Source organism: Anopheles arabiensis, chromosome 2 (assembly GCF_016920715.1).
Source record: "Anopheles arabiensis isolate DONGOLA chromosome 2, AaraD3, whole genome shotgun sequence".
Taxonomy (NCBI): domain Eukaryota; kingdom Metazoa; phylum Arthropoda; class Insecta; order Diptera; family Culicidae; genus Anopheles; species Anopheles arabiensis.
In genome coordinates this window covers 30,560,246-30,581,257 of record NC_053517.1, presented here as the reverse complement: position 1 = coordinate 30,581,257, position 21,012 = coordinate 30,560,246, and the positions used below count along the sequence as shown (strand labels likewise).

The window sequence follows — 21,012 nt, the reverse complement described above, 5'->3', positions numbered from 1 at the left end:
CGATTAGCTAGCTACTTGCAGACTGTCTGAGAGAGGTTTAGCATCTGGTAGGAGGGGTAGTGTGGTAGACGAACGCCAAAAATCCCTTCATGCTCCATGGACCAGCAATATGGTCAAATTGTTGCTAATCGAGCCACTACGCAGAGATTGAAGTTGACAATCGATTGTTAGTGAATTGAATTTCATATTGTTTTTTTTTCCTTTGTTCTGGAGGATTTCTGTGAGTTTTGAATTGAAATTAGGGAAGTAAAGTTTGGCGGCTCGGTTGGTTCCATTGCACACCAAACAATTCCACCGGGAATGTGCTCAAAGCAAACGCATTTCTTTCCCAATTATAACTTCCTTTGCCGAGGGAATTTAAATTCCCAAAAACGAGCATACTTTTTCCTTTCTTTTCCCATAGTGTTTCTTTCAATTTGTACCTTATCCCTTGAGGCATTTATTTCCGTCTTTCTGGTTTCAGTTCTTGGGAAATTCAAAAACTCCGAAAGCAAAGATAACATTTTATGCACTAAGTTTTTCGCTTATTTTAGCGAGTTACAGTTCAGTGAAACAAGTGAAGGGGCCATGAGTTTCCCGTCTCCTTTAGCATTGTCTCGCTCTGCTTATTCAAGGCATAGAGCTCCTGAAAACCGACAAGAGAGAGCGAGAGAGAGAGAGAGAGAGAGAGAGAGAGAGAGAGAGAGAGACAACGAATAAAAGGGGTGGAAATGTACGGAAAACCCAACTAAATGTCGGAAAATACCCACTACCCAAGGTAACGTGTAGTGCAACGAATTTTCCAACATTCCCGCCATCTCCATTTCGTTGCTGTCATTAACACGTGCGTGCATAATGTTGCTCGCCTGTCTGGAGCGTATTGCAAATGTGTGTCGGTTTTACCACCCACCACTCTGGCAAGACGCCCACAAACCCTCACCGTTGCACCCCCCGGGAGCGTATTTTATATTTTAGCACAACCCCGCTAATGCCCATCTGGTAGCCATTAGTCAACGTGTGCCACCTTCCTGTTGTTGTCGTACTAAGGTTTCATCCACTTCGTCTTTTTTCCGGGCGAAGTGTTTTTTTTCTTGTGCTTCTCCTACTCAACATTCCTTGTACTCCTCCTCCTCCTCGCTGGTAATACTTTTCACGCCATTGAATGCCATTTTTTTGTGCCACTGCCTTTTTCTAATCTCTTCCTCACCCTGCGCCACGACCCCCTCTGCCAGATGGAAAGCTTCATCCTTTAGTATATAGCAGCGTCTTTAGTCGCAACGCGTCCTGAGACGGCGAAAGAAATACACACACACCCAACACACATACACACGAACGAACGGGAGGGAGGATAAAAATAAAAAAGTAGAAATGAATGAAACGCAACACCGACGGAAAATAATCACCACAAAAACGCAAGCCGCAAGCCAAATGCCAAAGTAGCCCCGGCCGCCGCTCCAATGGTGCTAAATCGGATCGGCGGCTTCTACTGCTGCCAGCACTACTCGGGTGGAGATTTATTGTGCTAGGTTGTGGTGTGAGGGGGCATGAACTGGGCGAAGCAAGCATGGATCGTAGGAAAGGAGACGGCAAGGCCCAGCGAGGGGCGAACGGCACGGGGGTTGAGGTATTGTAGTTGAGTTTGCAAGGAATCATATTTACACCTACCACACACTGCTGCTGCTGCCGTTGTTGCTGCTCACTGGCATCTTTTTCCCTTTTGTTTTCGTGCTGCGTGCTCCCTTCCCCTTCCTCCCTGTGTGTGTGCTCTTCCTCGCATCCCACTCCCCCATCCCTTACACAACACCAACAAGGCCACTAAGCCACTCCCTCACCCCCATATCCCCGTAGTTGCTGTGTGTAGCCAATTTCCCGTCCGAGTGCGAGGCATGTATGTAATAATGATACTGTTGGCAACGGCACGAAACCTGTCATTCAGATGGAAAATATGAACGGATCGGCATCCGTTGGGATTTCGAGTGCGAGAGATGCTCTGGCGAAACCGGAAGATGGATCACACAGTATCCGCTCGGTATCGGCCACGAGCGCTACGGTCGGTTGCAATTTTCACCACCAGTTGCCGTTCTACATTTTATGAGCAATTTACTACAACCACAAAAACACTCGATAGGTTGACGATTTTCACTTGATTGTGAACTACAGTAGAGCCTGACTGGTTGAGTCCTTTTCAGTTGGGTTGTTCACTAGCTGGCTCCGCAATAGTTGGGTTGTCTCCCACCAAGGCAGGTAGCTTTGACATAAAGAAACATCGGTATTGTAATCATGGAGCTATTGAGCAACGCCATTGTGATGAAACAAACAAAACCCAACTATTGAGTGCGAACTTGGCACGCAATCGTATCCCAATCAGTGAGGTCATATTGTATCTCAACTAACTTATATTCTAATAAGTGTAACGTCCTACGCGGACATACCGGCTTGTACAGGCTATCCAGCATTATTGCTTACGGGGAGACGGTCTACTCGAGGCTTGAGCCCACAACGGGTATGTTGTTAAGTTGTTCAAGCGCGAGACTGTATCATGGGGTGGGCCCAATTCAAGTCAACTAACTACAGTGAACCCTCTCTTATTTGATACTTCTCCAATTTGAAAAACCTCTCCTATTTGAACATTTTCCACAGTTCCTTCATTTCCAGTACATTTTTGTCCCTCTAATTTGGAAAACCTCTGAAATCTGTACCACTCTTATTTGTGTATGGTGTTGCCATGGTTATTGAATGATGTATGCTCAAATTTGCAATCGTATTCGCAGTTTCCTATACCAACAGTAAAGACTGCATACTAAATGTTCTGTCTCTTTCTAGTTTAAATGCAATTTTCATTCAATTTCTACCTCTGTAATTTGAAACCCCCTCTTATTCCACATTCCCATCGCCTTTCAAATAAGAGAGAGTTGACTAAGAATGATTTTACATTCATTCATCATTTTGCATTTATTATTACAGTTAACTCTCTCTTTTTTGAGAGCCGATGGGACTGTCAAATAAGAGTGGATTTCAAAATAGAAAGTGGATTTCAAAATAGAAAATGAATGAAATTTTCTTGCAAACTAGAAAGAGATAGAAAATTTAATATGCTGCCTTGTTATACACCCTACCTACAAATAAGAGGGACACAGATTTTTGAAGTTTTTCAAATTAGAGAGGCAAAAATGTACTGAAAATGAAGGGACTGTCAAAAATGTTCACCTAAAAGGGGGGTTTTAAATGGGAGAGGTCTCAGATTATAGAGCGTTAACTGTTAACTGTGAATTTTTATTCAATTTCCTTTTCCCATTTGACAGAAGCTTACACTTTTCAAATCTATAACATCGCTATGAACAGGGAAATAAACAAATAAGCAAAAAACATCGCTTGATTCTATTTCCAAATACCATAGTAACTCCACATCTGATTATTTCACCCTTCGCTAATCTCCACAGTGTTCAAAATGATATATTTATACTTGAAAGCGTTAAAATATATGAAACTAAACAATCAACTTGGCAGACGAAGGCACGAGACCGCGAGCAGTTTCGGGCACTCCTGAGGCAGGCCAAGACCGCAAAGCGGTTGTAGCGCCGGATAAGTAAGTAAACAATCAACTTATCAACCATTAGAAACCAGGTTTTTTTAAGCAAACTGTCATTAGATTCACACTCAATCAAGTAGAGTTTAGCTAATGTGTACTGTATATAGACGATTTTTAGTAGTTATATCAAAGAAGGCATTTCTACATTAAGTTGAATGTTAAATGTTGAAAAATAATTTAACACTTCCTTTTGTATCGAACACCTACATGACATTCAAGAAAAGATACTAAAAGCTTGATCCAAACATAAACTACAGCATGATGTGTTGAAAAATATCTACATGAAATGAACCAGGAGTGTGAATGTACAATCTTGGCAGCAAAATGACACTTAAGAAGGGCCTAGGAGATTCTCATAATTTTTAATATTTAAATATATTTTTCATTGCTTGATGTCTCTTGAGAGACCGTTAAGTTTGTTAAGTTGAATCCCATGCTCATGAACTTTGCGCCAAAATCCCGTACAGCACTGTGCATGCGATGCCACCTCAATAACGAGGGAGTGGTTTTGCGTCAGGCCAAGATCGGAACGCATCCGAACGCTGAAACGCTCGACCAGCGACCGAGGCGAGAACAGGAAGCACAGCGATGATGCGCTCCCCGGGGGGGAATGGAAAGGACCAAAGGGAGGCTGGTGTTGGTCCTTGAGGGGGGTGAGGGGGAGGGCGAGCAATCCAGCTTCGCTACAAAACATTCCGAAATGTAACAAATCCTCTCTCGCTCTCACCCTTTCTTTCATTTTCCCATTTTCACTCTCTCTCTCTCTCTCTCGCTCGTTCTTTTTTTATCTCTCTGTTTCACACTTCGAAGTTGCGGTCTCAGTTTCGCTGTTGATGTGTTCCTATCTTCCATTTCGAAATTTCCACCACCAGTACCACTTCCTTCCACCCACAACAGGAAGGGCAACCGAAAACTACGGTCAGCCAGAAGTCAGACCGAAGTAGCATTTACTAACTGGCTGTCGCGCACCAGTTGTTGTCGTCGTCGTCGTCGTCGTCGAAGTAGCCCGGCCGCAGAAAGGAAGAAGGGTGCGTGTATCATTTGCGCTCCTTTTCACACTCGTTCGCACTCTCCTGTTTCGCTCTCTCGCTCGCACGCTTTCCTTTGCTTACACGCATTGGTTCAACTGTGGACCGATTTTCGCGTTTTCCAGCGCGTGTGTTTCACAATCGATTTTCATTCGGTGTCACCCGGTGGTTGAGTGGCATGTGGGGGGAAAGGGGAGTTCCCCGAAGTCCGAAGAACGGCTCGTTGTTTGCGTTTCCGCGACCAGCTGTACCGATCGTGGAAGGAAAGGGCCGAAGCGCGGCACGGCTGCCGCTACTGCTGCTGCTGCTGCTGCTGTTTGGTGTTGGCTTGCAGTTACTCGCGTGGTCGCCAGTGATTCGGTTCTCTTTCCTATCCGCTCCCGCTTAGTTTACAACAAGCACAAACGATAACAACAACAGTGAATTATTTTTATTCAACAAAACAACACCCTAAAACTATCGTCAACCACGGTGCCTCCCTGTTTCCACACAAATGTGCTCTCCGTGTTGCTTGTGTAATTAAACCTGCTGCACAGTTTACATCAGCCAGCACAATGATATAACTTTGCTTCCCTTTCGGTTCGCTGTAGGCGTCGCGCAATCATCACCAGACCACACATGTGATTGTCCGTGCGGTACGTTTAGCTTCGTATAACTACCATTTCACCTTTCCCACTTAAACCCACGTACACAAACACACACACACACACGTACAAAGAAGCGAGATGGGAGAAGGTAGGATGCATGGTGAATATTAAAGTGTTTGCTGTAAAAGTGTGATACGCGACGCCGCATGAAGCGATGGAGCAGCCCAGTCGCTCGTGCACCGTCGTCGGCGTGTAAGTTACCTTTCGGACCGCAAACACACACACACACGCGCGTGCTTATACCCCAGTTTGGGATGGGCAGCTTCGGCTGAATGAATCTGTCTCGTCAGTTAATTGTGTCGCTTTGTGCGGGGTGTAATGAGTGCTGTGTAAGAGGGTCGTGAAGGTTCGTTTGAGGCGAGTCCGATGGTGTGTTGCGTGGTGCGACGATTGCATGCAATTTGCGGATAAATCAACAAAACCAGCTAATGCTTCGATCGAACAAAAAAAAAAGAAACAAAACCCAACAAACAAACCAAACAACCAAAAAGCTCGAGCTAATCGAAAATATCGTCCACAAACACACACACAGAGAGAGAGTGCAGCCCACGTGGTATGGTGCCTGTGTTCCCTGGGATTGGCTCACTTGATCTTGCTTGCGTGAAGAGTGTGTATGTGCGGTAACGTAAGTTTCATGTAACGTTGGAAACGGGGCGCCGCGTGTGAGTGTTTGCGTAGTGTTTGTGCGGCACGGCACACGAAATTGATTGATTTGGCAAATGGAACGTGAAGAAGGTTTATCAGATCGGTCACACAAAGGGAAGCGATCCTTCCCGGGTCTGCTGGATGGGTGTTGGTAGAAAACGGCTGGGGAAAAACAGCACAAAAGAAGAGTTCACCGGAAGAGGTGAAAAAAGGCAATAAAACTTATCTACGGAAAACAATTCGTGCGCCTTTCCATCTTCCCATCCTGTCTCCACCACAACAAAGACTCGATTTCGTTCGATTCTACTCGGCCCCGAAGGAGGGCCCAATCCAGGCTAAATTGGTTTTGTGCTAAAAGCGAAAGTGAACCGATTCTATTTATTTACCCCGGTGCTGCTGATGGTCGGTGTTCTGTAAACGGTCGATGGAGGAGTTCTCCTCTCCTGTCTTTTGTGCTTTTGTTGTTTGTTCTAACCTGCCCCACTCGACGGGACGCAATCAATTGAAGCACGTTTACGTATTTTCACCCACCGTTCCCGGCAGTGACATCCGCCAAATCCGCCCCAACAGAAGCTAAATGAGTGTAGGTAGCAAGCGTCTGCTAGCAAGCGCCGCCCGGGAACGGAGCACTGTCGAACGAACGACGAAACGTGTGCGAACCGTGTTTTCGTGGTAAACGTGAGCCTGTTGTTACAATGTTATTGCAATTAGATGGTGCTATAGAAGCGACTGCCTCCAGCGAACGATTACAGCGCAGCAGCAGCAGCAGGACAAAGGACATCATTACAGCGCCGTGGAATGAAGCCATCAATGGTACCGTACTCGGCAAAACCGTACCCAGCAACGCGACCGTCAGTAGGCCGACCGAGGCTCGATCGTACGCACACGTAACTGGCTCGATGGCGCACGGCAATAGTAGCAGTGGCACGCTAGCGACGGCACTCGTGCCACCGAGAGCGCCGAACGGTACGGTCGCAACGTCCACCACACCCACCGAACAGCCCGCCCGAAAGGTTGACATATTAATCTATCCAACAGGTGAGTGACAGGTGTCTCGTGCTCCAATGTACGCTGTGGTACTAGTTTTTTACTTTACTTGGTAGGATTTAAATTAAACCAAGAAAAAACCCGCTTCGTTATCCGCCATTCTTTACAGTGTCGCCGGAGACGATCGTCGTACCGATCCTGTCCTGCATCGTTGGCTTCCCCATCTTTGCCCTGCTCGTCATCTGCTGCCTGCGGCGCCGTGCCAAGATTGCCCGCGAACGTGACCGGAGGCGAAATTTCGATCTCAAGGCAAACACCATTACGCTCGTTCGCTTCAATTCGCACCACCGTAAGTATTGCGCCAGTGGTTCGCCGCCGTTTTCCCCCCGGGAAAGTGTGGGAAGTGGTAACTGGCTTTTTTTTTCTTTCCGGAGAATTTGGATAGTTTCTTTTGGAGGAGAACATCAACTCTGTCTCAAAATCCTCGTGTGTTCGTGTGTGCCTTAAGGCGTGCGGGACGCACAGCGCTTCATCGTGAAGCAGCAGTCGAACACGTACAAAGGAACGCCGTAGTGACAAGATAGTACAATGGAACGAAACAACTGAAAATAGCGTAGAGTGAAAGACAGACAGAGAGAGAGAGTGAGAGCATCATTCCAGCTTTCCCTCAGTAGGCCCTGCTACTACAACACGACGAAACGCTGCCGGGTATGGTGTATGAGGGCAGCAAAGAATTTCGGGTAGATGGTTTTCGTGAAATTTGCGAAAGCATTTCACAAAAGTATGTTTCCACTCTTCGTTTCCGTTGGAATGCGGGCAGAGGAGCCGCTTCACAGTGCGCGCGTCTTTGCAGCAGCCGACCGGGGAATAGTTCAATTAATTAAACACTGTCCACAAACCAAACTTGCTGGCTGCTTACTGGTGATGCAAAACTTTTTCGAGCGCGTCAACAAAATTGATTCAATTATTTCATCGCGGCGTGTACGGCGCGTTACAACATTTGCGCAAAGTTGGCGCCCGCGTGGGGGAGGTTCTATTGGTCGCCTATTATGAATGCTACATTGTTTGTGCATCAATCAGCCGTCGCCGTGCTTGTCCTGTGTCTAAGGGAGGTGCAAGCTGTTTAGAGGCGAAGGAGCTGTGGGAGTAATTAGGCAAAGTGATGTAAATAAAGTTTGGGGCCCGCAATGTCCGCGGGAGTAAGTTTGTTGGACAAAATCTCCGTCCCCTTCGGCGATAGACGAACAAATGCCCTGCGGACTGCGGTTGCCGAGTCTTTAAAGGGAATTGCACAGTCGCGAAAATCGTTAGCGTGCGAGGCGATGGGGGGATGCGATCCGGTGTGGAAAACGGCGGAAAACGCTAGCACATGAATCACATCTAATGGAGGACAATTCATCCGTTGCGGGAGATCTGTGCAGCGTGAAAGACTGGAAGGATACTGCACGCTTGCCGCCAATGTGTGTGTGTGTGCCGGTGTCAGTGTCTATGTGCGCGCACTGAATAAGGTTTATTGAGATTTATTATCTAGCGCAAAGGATCCTTTATTTAGATTAATAAGCGACGCGCTCTATAACGAGCACCAAATCGTCGTGGCCCCCGGGGTGGTAGTATTGGTGTTTGGAACGATGTTTCTGGTAGGTGGAACGATGGCTATGTTTCGCACTGGCATGTTTACGCGAGGCAAAATGGCAAACGCGAATTTGCAACGGATTGAGTTTGGGTTCGGAATCACCAATCGTTATCATTTTTCATGAACTGTTTGATTGGGTGTGTTTAAGTGTTGTGTTATTGAATTATCCTGCAACTCTTTAGGGACGGTAAGCCATTTGTCTTGCCTGGGACACTTTATTTAAGCTGAAGTATCTTGATTCTTTGTAATTGTAGTGTTATTACAATATATATAATATGGAAGTACATACCATAGTGATGTGAAAGTAGCGACAGTTTCAACCGATATACAGGGTTTCCCACGATTTATTGGTTGGTTCCCATCCATTTTTTGTGGGTTCCCATATTTTTTGGTGCGTTACCACGATTTTTTGGCCGTTTCCCAGAATTTTTTGGTCCAGTTGTATTGATATCTTATAGGAAAATACCTATAAATTATGGGAACGATTCAAAAATCTATGGAATACGATAAAAAAATCGTGGGAACGCACAATAAAATCGTGGGAAACCCTGTATAATCGAACGAAACCTTCTGGAATTAACAACACTATTGTATAAATTTTTAAATATTTTTTTAAAACAATAAAAAGTTCGTAATATTGGATAATATGACACAATATAACGATACAATTAGACCTCGTAATGCTATTTGTCCGGTCATCATTATTGGTCTTTCAGAAATTATATATTTATTATTTTAAAAGCTTTAGGGAGATGACTAGTCGACTTCATATTTCAAGATTTGTTTCTGTTTTGCAATATTCTTATAAAACTAGTCATTCTTTAAGTGTGGCATCGTATAAAAAGGCTTGAAATAATAGGTAATGAGTATTACGTTTGTATCCGTGAAAAAGTGCCCTGAACCCGCAGTATGCAACCCAGTATGAAAAGGAATGTTATTTATTGGGCCCAAGGTTCTTCATTAGGAGATCCCGAACCGCTCCATTAGTGGAATGGAAATAACAAACCCCAGACTCTAAACTAACCCAGATCCTGAACCACTGCGGATCAAAGGCTAAATAATAAAGCCCAGGCTCGGATAAATAATTTCTCCATTCCCCCCAAATGAAACACGACCTTAGAGAGGAATGATGTTGGTAACGCTGCAAACAACCCACCGTATGCATATAGATCCTACTTCTAAGAAAATGGCTACAGCTCTCACCAAATGAACCACCACATTACGCAAACAAAATTCAATACTGAAACTATCCACATTTTAGCATTTGTGGACGGTAGTCGTGGGCATGCTGCCTGCCAGGGAATGGAAAGCTGATTTGCAATGCACTGTCTCTATATTTGTCTTTGGCAACATTGAATTGGAAAACTTTCAAAGCTTCATCGGAGAAACAGGATCGATACGGATATTACCGTTCCTGCCGCACGCTATAATTACTCAACTAGTTTCAACCATTAAACAACGTTCAACTCTTCCAACACTTCTTCGCAAGGGGGAGAGAAAAAACGAGCATAGTAATAGTTTACCTTTTAATGGGTTACTTGAAACTAATTAAAAGCTTGCCATTCAGCGAACAAACCTCCCCGCTAGTAACATGGGGGAAAACAACTTTACCAGTTTGCAATCGATCTAAAGTTTCCGCGCCCAACAGAAACGCGATCGAACCGGAGCCGGAGTAAACGGTACACTATTTGCCACTGTTTGATTGAAAGCCAAAACAAAACGGACTCGCTTGGCGGAAGAATCTGATACGCCTTCAAAGGGGTAGGTAAAGCGTTCGTTAGAAGTTTTCGTCGGTTGCGGTAGCGGATTGAGTCGGCCTGGTGGGTTTGGGGGGAAATCCCTGCCCGGTGGATGTACTGGGAAAGATTTATGTTTAGCTGTGTCCATGCAAACGATACGTCAAGGGTTAACAGGGGTACCAGTTTCGTGTGTGAGATTTGTATCAATGGCCTTAAGCCTTAAAGCTCTTTTAAAGCCAGATTAAACAAAGTCCATTAGGATGGATTCACAGTGATGCTCCGTCCTAGATAAACTATAATACGATGTGAACTTTATTCGTCGTTTGTGCTCATCATCCTTTCTTTAAATTCTTATCGCACGTTCACTCACTCACACTATCGTTAAGCCCTCCGCATGTGTACACAACTTCAAACGTTGATTCAAATTCACCTCACGCACAGCTGCAACACACAACCACACACACACACACTTGACGCGTGGATCCACCACGTGGCCGACATTAATGAGCTTCTGATTGTCGGGAGCGAAAGACTGTGCGGAACCATCCGCACCGTAATGGTGATCTGATTAGCTGGCACCACTTCGCCACCGACCTCCGAATGGCGACCAGGATAACATTGTCAGACGGCCAACTATGCCACTGCCACACTCTCAGCTCGCAGCTTTGGTTGCGGTTGCAGCAACGCTCGCGTGGAACTAACCACGCGCCACCGTTTGCGCGTAATGAATGCGCAAATAAATAAATAAACGAGTGTGTATAAATAAATAATTGATTCGTTCGCGTAACGCAGCATTACATCGGCCTTTCGGTGTTCTACAACTTCATGGCCTCTCCGGGTGTGTGGCATCCTGGCGTCTGGTGTTTGATGTGGTGTGGTTGGCTTAACGAGACAAAAGCAACGCAAAAAAAAGGGAATTTAGCTCGGTTCGGTGCTGTTTTTCCGTGCAATTCCGATCGAGTGGGAGACTACCTAACGAAGTGGCAATTATTCCCATTTAGATCGTGCCCGTTGGGAGGTGGGAGGTTCGTCAAACCCATCCCCAGGCACACGCCCTATCGAGCGAGGTCAGTACGACTCCTGCACCTCCCGGCATTATAAAGTTGGCAAACATTCCCAGCATCATAATCCACCAGCATGAGGATTGTGCAAGCGAAAGGCGCAAGAATGTTGTGCTCTGGTTTTTTATTGTGTTTCGCCGTCTTTGCCTTCTGCGGGAAGCGCGGCGAACGCGCTAAACGGCTCCATTTTGCTGTCCCTTTGAGGTTTGGCCCGAAGGCTGACCCCTAAGAAGTCGTGATCGTCGGATCGACGCTAATGCTTACTTTGGCACTAGTTTGCTGTTGCCTTTTCTGTTGTTTCCATTCGGTGGATGGTGGAGGATTATGATGCAAAATAATTGAGTGTGGTGCGTGTTTGTTTGTTTGGGTTGGGATGGAGTTGGAAGGCAATGCTAACCACCACCGTTTCGATGCGATTCGATTCATTATTACCAAATGGTAACTAAGTCGATGGTAGATTGTATAGGGCGTCTCAGTAGTCTCGGTGCTTCCTTCTCTTTCGCCGCATAAAAAGTTCGCTCTATTTCTGGCGATTTAATTCTTGCTTCAATCAAGACGTATCCCTGGAAAAGCAGAATCATCGTTCATTTGAATTGAGCGCATCAGCACAGGATCGGTGTTCGGGGGCGTTTCGGTCACTGATAATGAAGGATATTGCGTGGGAGCTACTGCTAAAGTAAGCAAAAGATTGATAGACATACAGATCTCTTTCATTTTTTTTTTGATTGTATGTTTAATATTATACTATATTTACTTTTTGAAGAAATATCGGACGTTTTTATATATGAACACCGGTATAGTTTCGATAAGCACCTGAACTTAAAGCATGTCAAGAGTAAAAGTGGTAAAGTGTTAACAATTTTTATAAAGAAAATTGCTTATTGGTATCAATTAGTATACCTTTAAGTGAAGTATAACATCAATAAAACAACAAATGTTTAATATTATAAAAATGCTCAAGGTGGGTTATTGTTATCATTTGACTAACGAAGATAGTAATCTGAGGAAAAAGTTAAATGATTTTTTATAAAATTTTATCTTCTGTAACTTTTTAAGAATTGATTTAGAACGTTTTAGTAGCTTGCTGTTTTTTTCTTCATGTTTTACTGTTTGCCAGTCATATGACCTAAACATTTTTATTTTTCCAAAATCTATTAATATTTTCTTTAGTTTTTGGTTTTTTGTTTTGATTGTTGTTGTCAATTATTTGTTTCATCGTTTACATTTCTATGTTTTTTAGAGTGATTAGCATTGCTTTTCTGTATTCAATATATGTTTTAGTTTTCCTTCTTTTTTACATTAAAGAATAATTTATGTGTTGTTTTACACTTTTTACTATTTTTGTTTGATATTAATTGGCATGTCTGGATGTCATGTTTTATGATTATTTTCGTATATTTAAAGTTTTACAACTCTAACATGTTTATGGGTAACAAATGTTGTAAATAAATGTAAACCAGAATCTCTTAGTATAATACAGCCTGAACAGTGGCGGATTTAGGGTGTTAGGGGCGTTAAAAGAAGTGGAGGCCCCACGGTTGGTGTCGAGCGGGGGGGGGGGGGGTTTGCATATTGCTGCATAAGGTTTTGAATCAAACACACTTTAATGGTTTGCTGGCGGGGGGGGGGGGGGCTCAGAATCCCTGTACTGGGCCCCTATAGTTTATGAGTCTCTTCATCCATGGGGCCCCTATCTAGCACAGAAGATCTCGCTGAGACTACTGTACACACTGTTCTATATGCTAGAATTACCATACACGGGGCCCCTACGTTGACGGGGCCCCCCGCGGCCGCTCAGTCCGCGCACCGTTAAATCCGCCACTGAGCCTGAAGACACTGTTTTTTATAGCATGATCCAACCTCTTTGCCGCTTCAAATACTCACTCTCCCATGTAACTCGCTGTATTCACACGGAGCCCCCGAACACCTATCCAAAGGCACATCTAATTAAATTAAATTTGTATTCAAAGCGCCTTTCGTGGAATAAAGCTCAAATTAGCTTGCCGCAAGGATGATGGTGCACGATGGAAGCCAGGCGTCCTTTTTGCGGAATTCAATTCAACCACGGACGACGAACGAACCTATCTTCCGGGCTCGCAAGCCCACTCTGAAGCATTTAGTACAAAACGTCGCCAGCAGCAGCAGCATTTATTACGGTGTACCCATTCATGGTGGGCTGCTGCCTATTTCTGAGAACGCTGTGGAGCTTGTCTGGTCCGGGAGTGGAGCAATTTCGCTTGGCCCGCATTCCCAGAACGCTCCGCTCTGTCAGGTTTAACTAACTTCAGGAAGACATGTCGAGTGAATGGGAACAAAGAACCATCTGCCGCCCCTGCCTGTTCGGAATGCATCATACAACGTCGCACTGGTACGAAAACATCCTTTTCGTAAGGAAAAGAGTAATAGAGATTGGATTTTTTTCGCGCGTGTGTGTATTGACATGCATTCGTCAGTTGCCTTCATTCGCGTCCTTTGCCTCCATCGTTATAGCGGTCGCAGAGATTCAAACGACCAGAACACATCTGTACTACGGGTGATTGAAGAAAGAACCATCTTGCTCTTTTTTGTTGCTCCATAACTAATGCAAATATATTTTACCTTCGTCTTTTTTTTTTGCTTTTTCCTCCAACAGTCGGCAATCAGCGTTCGATTCTGCTGCAGTCGAGGGAGAGCCTGAGCCGCGGATACCCTTCCCTCGATCTGGATACGGTGTACGAGGAGAAGAGTGATACGCATGGCAGCAGCCAGGTAAGGTTGATGTTTGGTGCTGTTTTGCTCCATCCTCGAAGAAATCTTCCTCCCTTTCTCCCTTTTTACTACATTGCCTTTGTTCGATTCAGCTCGATTCGCCCGCCGCCCACATGCTGCTGACCGATCCACCCTCCGACACGGACAACGAGCAGTGCTAGCATTCGGAGAGTCCGGTCGGTTCGAGGGCACCGAGCCCAACGGAACTGACCGGACCGCTCCTGCCGATCCGTACCAACACGATCACCGGCACGATCGCGACCGCCGCCTACGGTGCGTACGGCAAAGATCGGGACGATACGGTGCTCGAGCTGGTCCGCGGCAAGCGGAAACGGTTTCGCAACACCAAACACAAACGGTTGGCCGTTTCGCACAGCGAAACGAATCTGACCGGGCTGGGCCGAACGCACGCAGCGTGCAGTAGCGGCGTCATCAGCCCGGCATCGGCACGATCGCCACGGGAAGGAAGGGATGCAGCACGCGTTGGACGTACCAGTACCACCAGCTTTGACGAAACGACGACGACATCAGCCACGATGGCTACGGCCAAGGACGGCAAACCACCGGCTAGATATGGGTCGCGCAAGAAGGCACCCCGGGTGCAGCGGCAGAAGGAGGTGTGCGAAGGTATCCGGGCACCGCTCTGGACCACCCTGACCCACGCACAGACAATAAGTGACTATGAAATCTGAACAGCTTCCCAGCCGCAGCATTGCGTTCAGGTCGGGCGAAGGCACAGGCTGCGTTTTACTGTTTTGTTTACGCGGCATCTGTCCTTCGTCAAACTGACTGGTAGTTAGGAAAAATGTGGCTAGATTTCATACAACCGAACAGTTTTGGAATTGAGCAACAAAGGGAGGGAAAGAGAGAGAGAGGATTAATGGGAATTTTCGTGTGGTTTTGGGTTGGCCAAGCTAAAACCTTGTTAATTATATAGCCATAATGTTGGGTCGGAGGCATAAGCATTAAGCATAACGCAACACCAGTTTAGGTCGAATACCGATTGATTGATACAATGAGACGAGATTGAGCAATAAGCAACAAAAACACATACACATAACGGGTCATAATGGAATGAATATATAAATGCGTAGCTAAGCAAAGCATCTTGTTGAAGTAAACTTTTAAATAAATGCAAACTTTAAATCTAACGGGTGTTTGGCAACCCCCAAAAAGGTACATAAAAAAGAGGACAAATAATCCCATTAATCGATTACTATATACACGTGCAAACGAGCAGTAGCTATGTATACAATACCTATATACCGATGTTGAAATGATATGATATGATATGATATGATATATATACAACTTTCATCGCGCTGCATGTAATTTTTATCCTTACCCAAGGTAACGGTTTCCTTGCCCGTTCGTTCGGGGGTGTGCTTGTTGCAGTGTACGGGGGACGAATTTAGCACGGAACAAGGGATGAGCAACAAAACACGTTGGTAATAGACTTCGTGCGCGCAAATATACAATTGAAATGCACGAGAAGGAGATTAACAAAGAGATTCTAACATTCAAAATGTAACAAACGTAAGGGCTTCGCCTTCTCTTCACTTCGTGTGCTTGAAGAGGCGAGCCATCGAGACGGGTCCGTTTGTCGCGGTTTCAAAGCATTTAGCATTTAGTAATTGTGAGAGTATATGTATGTGTATATGTGCGTGTGTGTGTGTTTCATTTCCAAAAATGCCAAATAACAAACTCTGTGGATTGTCAATGTTAAACAACAAAGAAAATTATATATATACTATACTATACCATACATACTCCGAGCATTGTTGCTACCATGTGGAGGTGCTTCCATTGCTTCAACTTCCGTAACGTCCGAAATGTTTCAAACGACTCAAACCAGAACTCGACGTTTATCAGACAAAATCGTAGCTAGTTTTATTGAGACGAACCCACACACAGAATTCGTGTACAGTCGTATAACCTTAAAGCGAACGTGAATACACCAGCGTCAATGCCGCCACGCCACTCCCTGCGCTTCTGCTGTGTCTACTTGTAGAACTCGTGCTCCGTTTCATCCTTCTTGATGTTGTTCTTGTAACCCTTCTCGAAGTCCTTCGCCAGCACAATGTATCGGTTTTCACGCACCGCGTGCATACCCGCCTCCTGGCAGATGGCGTTAATGTCCGCCCCGGAGATCTTGTCCGGCCGGGCGACAAAGTCTTCCAGGTCGACATCCTCCGACAGGTTCATCTTCGCCGTGATGGTCGAGAAGATCAGTCGCTTCTGTCGCCGGTCGGGCAGCGGGAACTCAATCTTACGATCGAGACGACCCGGACGCAGCAGGGCCGGATCGAGCGTATCGGCCCGATTAGTGGCCATGATCACCTTCACGTTCGTCGTCTGATCGAACCCATCCATCTGGTTGAGCAGCTCGAGCAGAATACGCTGCACCTCCCGATCGGCACCGGTCTGCGCATCGAAACGCTTCGTCGCGATCGCATCAATTTCGTCGATGAAGATGATGGCGGGCGAGTTTTCCTTCGCGAGGCGGAACACATCGCGCACCATGCGCGGCCCTTCGCCGAGATACTTCTGCACGAACTCGGAACCGACCACACTGTTGAAATGGGGGGAAAACAAACACGCATTACATTAGCATTGAGCTGTCCGGCTCAACATGAAACATGGCCCTTGTTTACGTACCGAATGAAGGCAGCTGTTGTGTGGTGAGCGACCGCCTTCGCCAACATTGTCTTGCCGCAACCGGGCGGTCCGTACATCAGTACACCGCGCGGTGGGTCAATACCGATCTGCTTGTACAGCTCGAAGTGTGTCAGCGGCAGTTCGACGGCTTCGCGGATTTCCTGCTTCTGCATGTCCATGCCACCAATGTCCGAGTACTGCACGTCCGGCTTTTCGTCCGCATTCAGCATCGAGATGGAGCTGTCCGCCTCCGGTGGCAGAACGTCCACCAGCGCATTGCTGTGCTTGTGCAGGGCGACACTGGCCGACGGCTTCAGCAGCTCCCGGTCAATGGTGGAGAGAATGCGCACGTAGTAGTTGGACCCGGTGGTCGAACCGACGATACCGGTGTTCTGATCGACCGCCTCCAGGAACTGGCCAATTACGAGCGGCACCGACTGGATGCGCTTCACCTCTTCCTGCGCGTGCAGGTACTCCTTCTTCAGGTTGCGCTGCTCATCCTTGATGTACTCTTCCTGCACCTCCAGGAACTCGAGCATCTTTTGCAGCTTCTGTGGGGTGGATGAGCATCGGTGGACGTGGGTTTAGCAAAGGCGGTGAACTGTAATCTACGCACAGCGACATTTGTACTAATGTACTACCTTGTATTTTATGTAAAGATCCTCCTCCAGCGGTTCTTCCAGCGGGTTCACAACGTCCTTCATTGTTCGCGTGTCGGACTCGTCCTGTACGGGTAGGAATGGTAACCAATCGCTGTTGCTTAATTCCGTTGACTAACGCTTAACTCCGACTGCCGCTAGCAAGCCCACAGGTGCAACTACACCCTCACACTTACCTTATCAGGAATAACCATCTCGGCGTCAATCATTTTCACTATTTTTTGCAAACTGAACAAGTAAAGAGCGGACAACGGCAACAAATATTGCAATGACTCGGGTGATTTTTGACGGATGAGCTAGCGTCAACAGAATTTGACAGCTGCCTTGTTCGGCGACGGCCAAGGTGAATAGAACAGAACAGCGGCATGTGTATTTTTGAATGATATGGAATGATTTAATTTATTTCAATAAATTGTAGGAAATATTATAAGCATGCTGCAGCATGCAAAAAAGACACCAACTTGGTTCATATTCCTGCAATAAAATAGTTTTGTTTTGTTTTCGGTCAATGTCGGAACAAAGGTTCCCGGATCGGATCGGATGAGAATTTTTTTCTGGTGACCATCACTAAACGTCATGTCAAAATGGTACCATGTACGACTACACCACTGTGCGCTATTTGTTTTGATCGGCACCACGCGGAAATTAAGACGATTTGTGCCGGGAATCTATATCATTAAATAAATTCACGTGTGTGTCCAGTTTCGTCCCTCATAAAGATATCCAAAATGGGTAAGAAAGCGACTACCGAACTGCAAACCCGTCTGCAAGCGATAAACGATGAAATGGAGTTTTATATGGAGCTGTTCAACATACCGGAAGCCAAGAAAGGTACGCATCGGTTGGGGACTTTCTTTTTTGCAAATATGCATTTTAACGAATCAAACTAACACAATCGAACATCTATCATGCCCTTCTTTTTGCAGATGAAGATGAGGATGACTCTGAATATCTGCTCGATTCAGTGGAGAAACCGAAAAAACCACTCATGAAAAAGACGGATGATACCGAAGAGGACAGGACGCACCAGAACATAGTGAAGCAAAACAAAATCGTATCAAAGCACTTGGGACGCAAATCAAGCACAGACCCGCACAAAGTCGAGCGCAAGAAGCTGAAGAAGGAGAAACAGATGAAGAAAAAGCTGAAAAACATCAGCATGATGGCGATCAAGCAGGAAAAGGAAAGGAGCAAACTGATCGAACATAAGCCGCTGGTCGTGAAGCAGGAAAAGAAAGCGGGGCCGATTTTCAACGCGGAGGGCAAAATAGTGTTCTCCAAGGTACAGCTTGATGAGAGCGATGTAAAGAAAAAGGGTATGTTTTTGGATTCATGACATTTCCTCGACAAACAGGCCTAGTAATGTGTTTGCCGTTTTTTTCATGTTTTCCTCCCATAGGAATTGAAACAGACACCAGGAAACTGCTGAAGAAGGTCCTGGATAACAAAAAGCAGCTTGCGGAGCTGAAGGAATCGGGCGATATTGAAAAGTATGCAGAAATTAAGAAGAAACAGGCGTGGGAGAAGGCAATGGCCAAAACGTCGGGTCAGAAGGTAATGTTTGTCCAGCTGGAATATGTTAGAAATGATGGTGCCACTAATGTTTGCCTCTGTAACTCTCTCCTCTTCGACACAGGTCCGCGACGATCCGGAACTGCTCACGAAAAAACTGGTCCAACGCAAGAAGCAGATTAAGAAATCAAAGGAACAGTGGAAGGAACGGGCACAAAAGATCGAACACCAGCAGAAACAGCGACAGAAGGAGCGTACGGCCAACATTAAGGAGCGCGCTCAGAAGAAAAAGAACACCAAGCTGAAGAAGATGGCCAAGAAGGGACGAGTAATTCCTGGATTCTAGAAATATATACGCAATTGAACTCTGTCGGTAAACTATTGCGTTCTCCTCCGAACGTCCACGCAGGTTTCCCATTTATTCCACCATTTCCGCATCTCTAATGAGCGCGCGTGCCAATAATGATCATAACAAACTAAGGGAAGGTAAGGGGATGGATGAGTGGTTGGGCGACACACACATACACACGGTAGTACACACGGTAATGATGTGACATGATGTTGGATACAGCGACAACCACTGTACGAGAAGCTTCCGTAACACCGCTCCACTCTAAATTTGCGACCCATTCCGTTTCCGTTTTTCATTCCACCGCACCAGTTGAATGAACTCTAAAAATATTTGCTTACCGTTTCGTTTTGTTCGTCATTTACGAAACGTACGTCATAGGCCGCTGTCCACGAGTGTGTGGCGTGAGCCGGTTAAAGAGCGTGCTCGCAAGAGGCACCTACTGGAGTAGGCGTACAGGTCGCGTCAAACCGGCGAAAGGACACGACGCCTTTTAATCGCCGTATCCCCTCCTTCTAGTTTGCACTTGAGACACGTCTGGGCCACACCATTCCCACCAGCGCCGCCGCCCTTTCCGACGCGCCTGTGCTTTATATTTAGGTGACGGGAGTGTTATGGTTGTTTTTTTTTGTTCTCTTCACTTCACCGTTTGTCTTATTTATATTTAAACAGGATGAGCTAGTTTCAGGATCCGCGTTTATTTATACTAGGTGCAGACAAGACCTGCTGACGCAGGCACGCCGGAGCACTGTGGGGCACTGACGTGGGGCCAAATGGTGCACGAGACGTCCAAACGGGTGGGCATGCCACAAAAAAAGTCCACGATAAATACACATACAGTGCACAGTTTGCATGCATTGCAGCCGAGCCAGTCAGTCGGTTGGGCGCCCTTAACGTACTTGACCCTTCTGGTGTGGTGGCGCCGTGACCTCTCGATGATTACCAGTGTCGCCGGCAGTGTGCATAAGCATTACGAGAATGAAAAATATTTAAAAAAAAAAACGGCCGTCCTCATCTGGGTGTTATTATGTTTACCCTTCGGAGCCGCTAAATGTCCTGCTCGTCACAGTCACCCCTACTGGAAGGAGGAAGAACCATCACGCAGTCACACGCAAGTCATCAGAACGTAGTAGGCACGGGTTGCCAGGGTGGCGGGATACGCGTTGTGCCGTACTCTCTGCTTTTGTGCCCGACGCTGACGCGTTTACGTCAACCGACCGGCATCACCCCACCACACCATAGTGGGACGAGTGTGTGGAATGTTGTATCGCATAGTAAAATGCTTAGTCGCGTCCACTGTGCGCATGCTGCAAGCAACATGGAGCACACACGGAGCGGAAGAGGGTGAGGGTGAGCGATGAGTGTTTGCTTTGGCGCGGGTCTCCTTCTCTACCCATCCCTTTTCCCCTCAGTATCACTTTGATTGGATTTTGCTGTGCCTGTGCATGCTGGTGGTGTATGCTCGGTAATCACTTGCCCAGTACCGGGGGGTTCTGCCTTTGCTCTGACGTCATTACGACGCGAGTCGCTCGCTCTCGTTTCCTCTAGTGCGTCAAGTGTATCGTTTCGTGTCACACAAACACACTCACACACATAAACACAGCAAATTGCCGACTGAGTGTAGAAGAGAGGAGCAAATGGACCCGCGAGAGACACATTTCGACGGTTTTGAGCGAGGAACCATGCGCCTCCATCGTGGTGGAATTGATATTTAGAGCAAAACGCAACCCCCTACGTTGGAGTAGAGTGTGCAGGGAGCAAATGAAGGGAAACAATAG

General features: G+C 46.3%; 3 protein-coding genes across 4 annotated transcripts; 2 read left to right on the top strand and 1 right to left on the bottom strand.

Moving 5' to 3' along the window:
• The first annotated feature begins 4,550 nt into the window (after positions 1-4,550).
• Positions 4,551-15,172, top strand: LOC120897147. Of its 2 annotated transcripts, none has more exons than XM_040301802.1 (5): positions 4,551-5,111; positions 5,187-6,926; positions 7,045-7,224; positions 13,941-14,056; positions 14,149-15,172. In XM_040301802.1, the coding sequence occupies exons 2-5, from the start codon at positions 6,584-6,586 to the stop codon at positions 14,215-14,217; spliced, it is 708 nt and encodes a 235-aa protein (XP_040157736.1). In that variant the 5' UTR covers positions 4,551-5,111; positions 5,187-6,583; the 3' UTR covers positions 14,218-15,172. The 2 variants fall into 2 exon arrangements, with proteins under 2 accessions (XP_040157736.1, XP_040157737.1); XM_040301803.1 differs by having other exon boundaries at positions 4,551-5,231; positions 6,432-6,926.
• A 748-nt stretch (positions 15,173-15,920) lies between these two features.
• Positions 15,921-17,683, bottom strand: LOC120897144 (26S proteasome regulatory subunit 6B). Its single transcript, XM_040301799.1, has 4 exons — positions 17,550-17,683; positions 17,356-17,439; positions 16,715-17,265; positions 15,921-16,628 (listed from the first exon to the last, which is right to left on the bottom strand). The coding sequence occupies exons 1-4, from the start codon at positions 17,580-17,582 to the stop codon at positions 16,058-16,060; spliced, it is 1,239 nt and encodes a 412-aa protein (XP_040157733.1). The 5' UTR covers positions 17,583-17,683; the 3' UTR covers positions 15,921-16,057.
• A 276-nt stretch (positions 17,684-17,959) lies between these two features.
• LOC120897146 (surfeit locus protein 6 homolog) lies at positions 17,960-19,283 on the top strand. The gene is made up of 4 exons (XM_040301801.1): positions 17,960-18,204; positions 18,300-18,689; positions 18,773-18,927; positions 19,010-19,283. The coding sequence occupies exons 1-4, from the start codon at positions 18,102-18,104 to the stop codon at positions 19,229-19,231; spliced, it is 870 nt and encodes a 289-aa protein (XP_040157735.1). The 5' UTR covers positions 17,960-18,101; the 3' UTR covers positions 19,232-19,283.
• Positions 19,284-21,012: the final 1,729 nt, after the last annotated feature.

Excerpts from the sequence above, each read along its gene's own strand:
- LOC120897147 (XM_040301802.1), top strand. The coding sequence starts at position 6,584 with ATGTTATTGCAATTAGATGGTGCTATAGAAGCGACTGCCTCCAGCGAA. Across the intron at positions 6,927-7,044 it reads CATATTAATCTATCCAACAG|TGTCGCCGGAGACGATCGTC; the intron begins GTGAGTGACAGG and ends CATTCTTTACAG. Across the intron at positions 14,057-14,148 it reads ATACGCATGGCAGCAGCCAG|CTCGATTCGCCCGCCGCCCA; the intron begins GTAAGGTTGATG and ends TGTTCGATTCAG.
- LOC120897144 (XM_040301799.1), bottom strand. The coding sequence starts at position 17,582 with ATGATTGACGCCGAGATGGTTATTCCTGATAAG. Across the intron at positions 17,440-17,549 it reads AGATGGTTATTCCTGATAAG|GACGAGTCCGACACGCGAAC; the intron begins GTAAGTGTGAGG and ends CTACCCGTACAG. Across the intron at positions 17,266-17,355 it reads ATCTTTACATAAAATACAAG|AAGCTGCAAAAGATGCTCGA; the intron begins GTAGTACATTAG and ends TCCACCCCACAG.
- LOC120897146 (XM_040301801.1), top strand. The coding sequence starts at position 18,102 with ATGGGTAAGAAAGCGACTACCGAACTGCAAACCCGTCTGCAAGCGATA. Across the intron at positions 18,690-18,772 it reads GAGCGATGTAAAGAAAAAGG|GAATTGAAACAGACACCAGG; the intron begins GTATGTTTTTGG and ends TTCCTCCCATAG. Across the intron at positions 18,928-19,009 it reads CCAAAACGTCGGGTCAGAAG|GTCCGCGACGATCCGGAACT; the intron begins GTAATGTTTGTC and ends TCTTCGACACAG.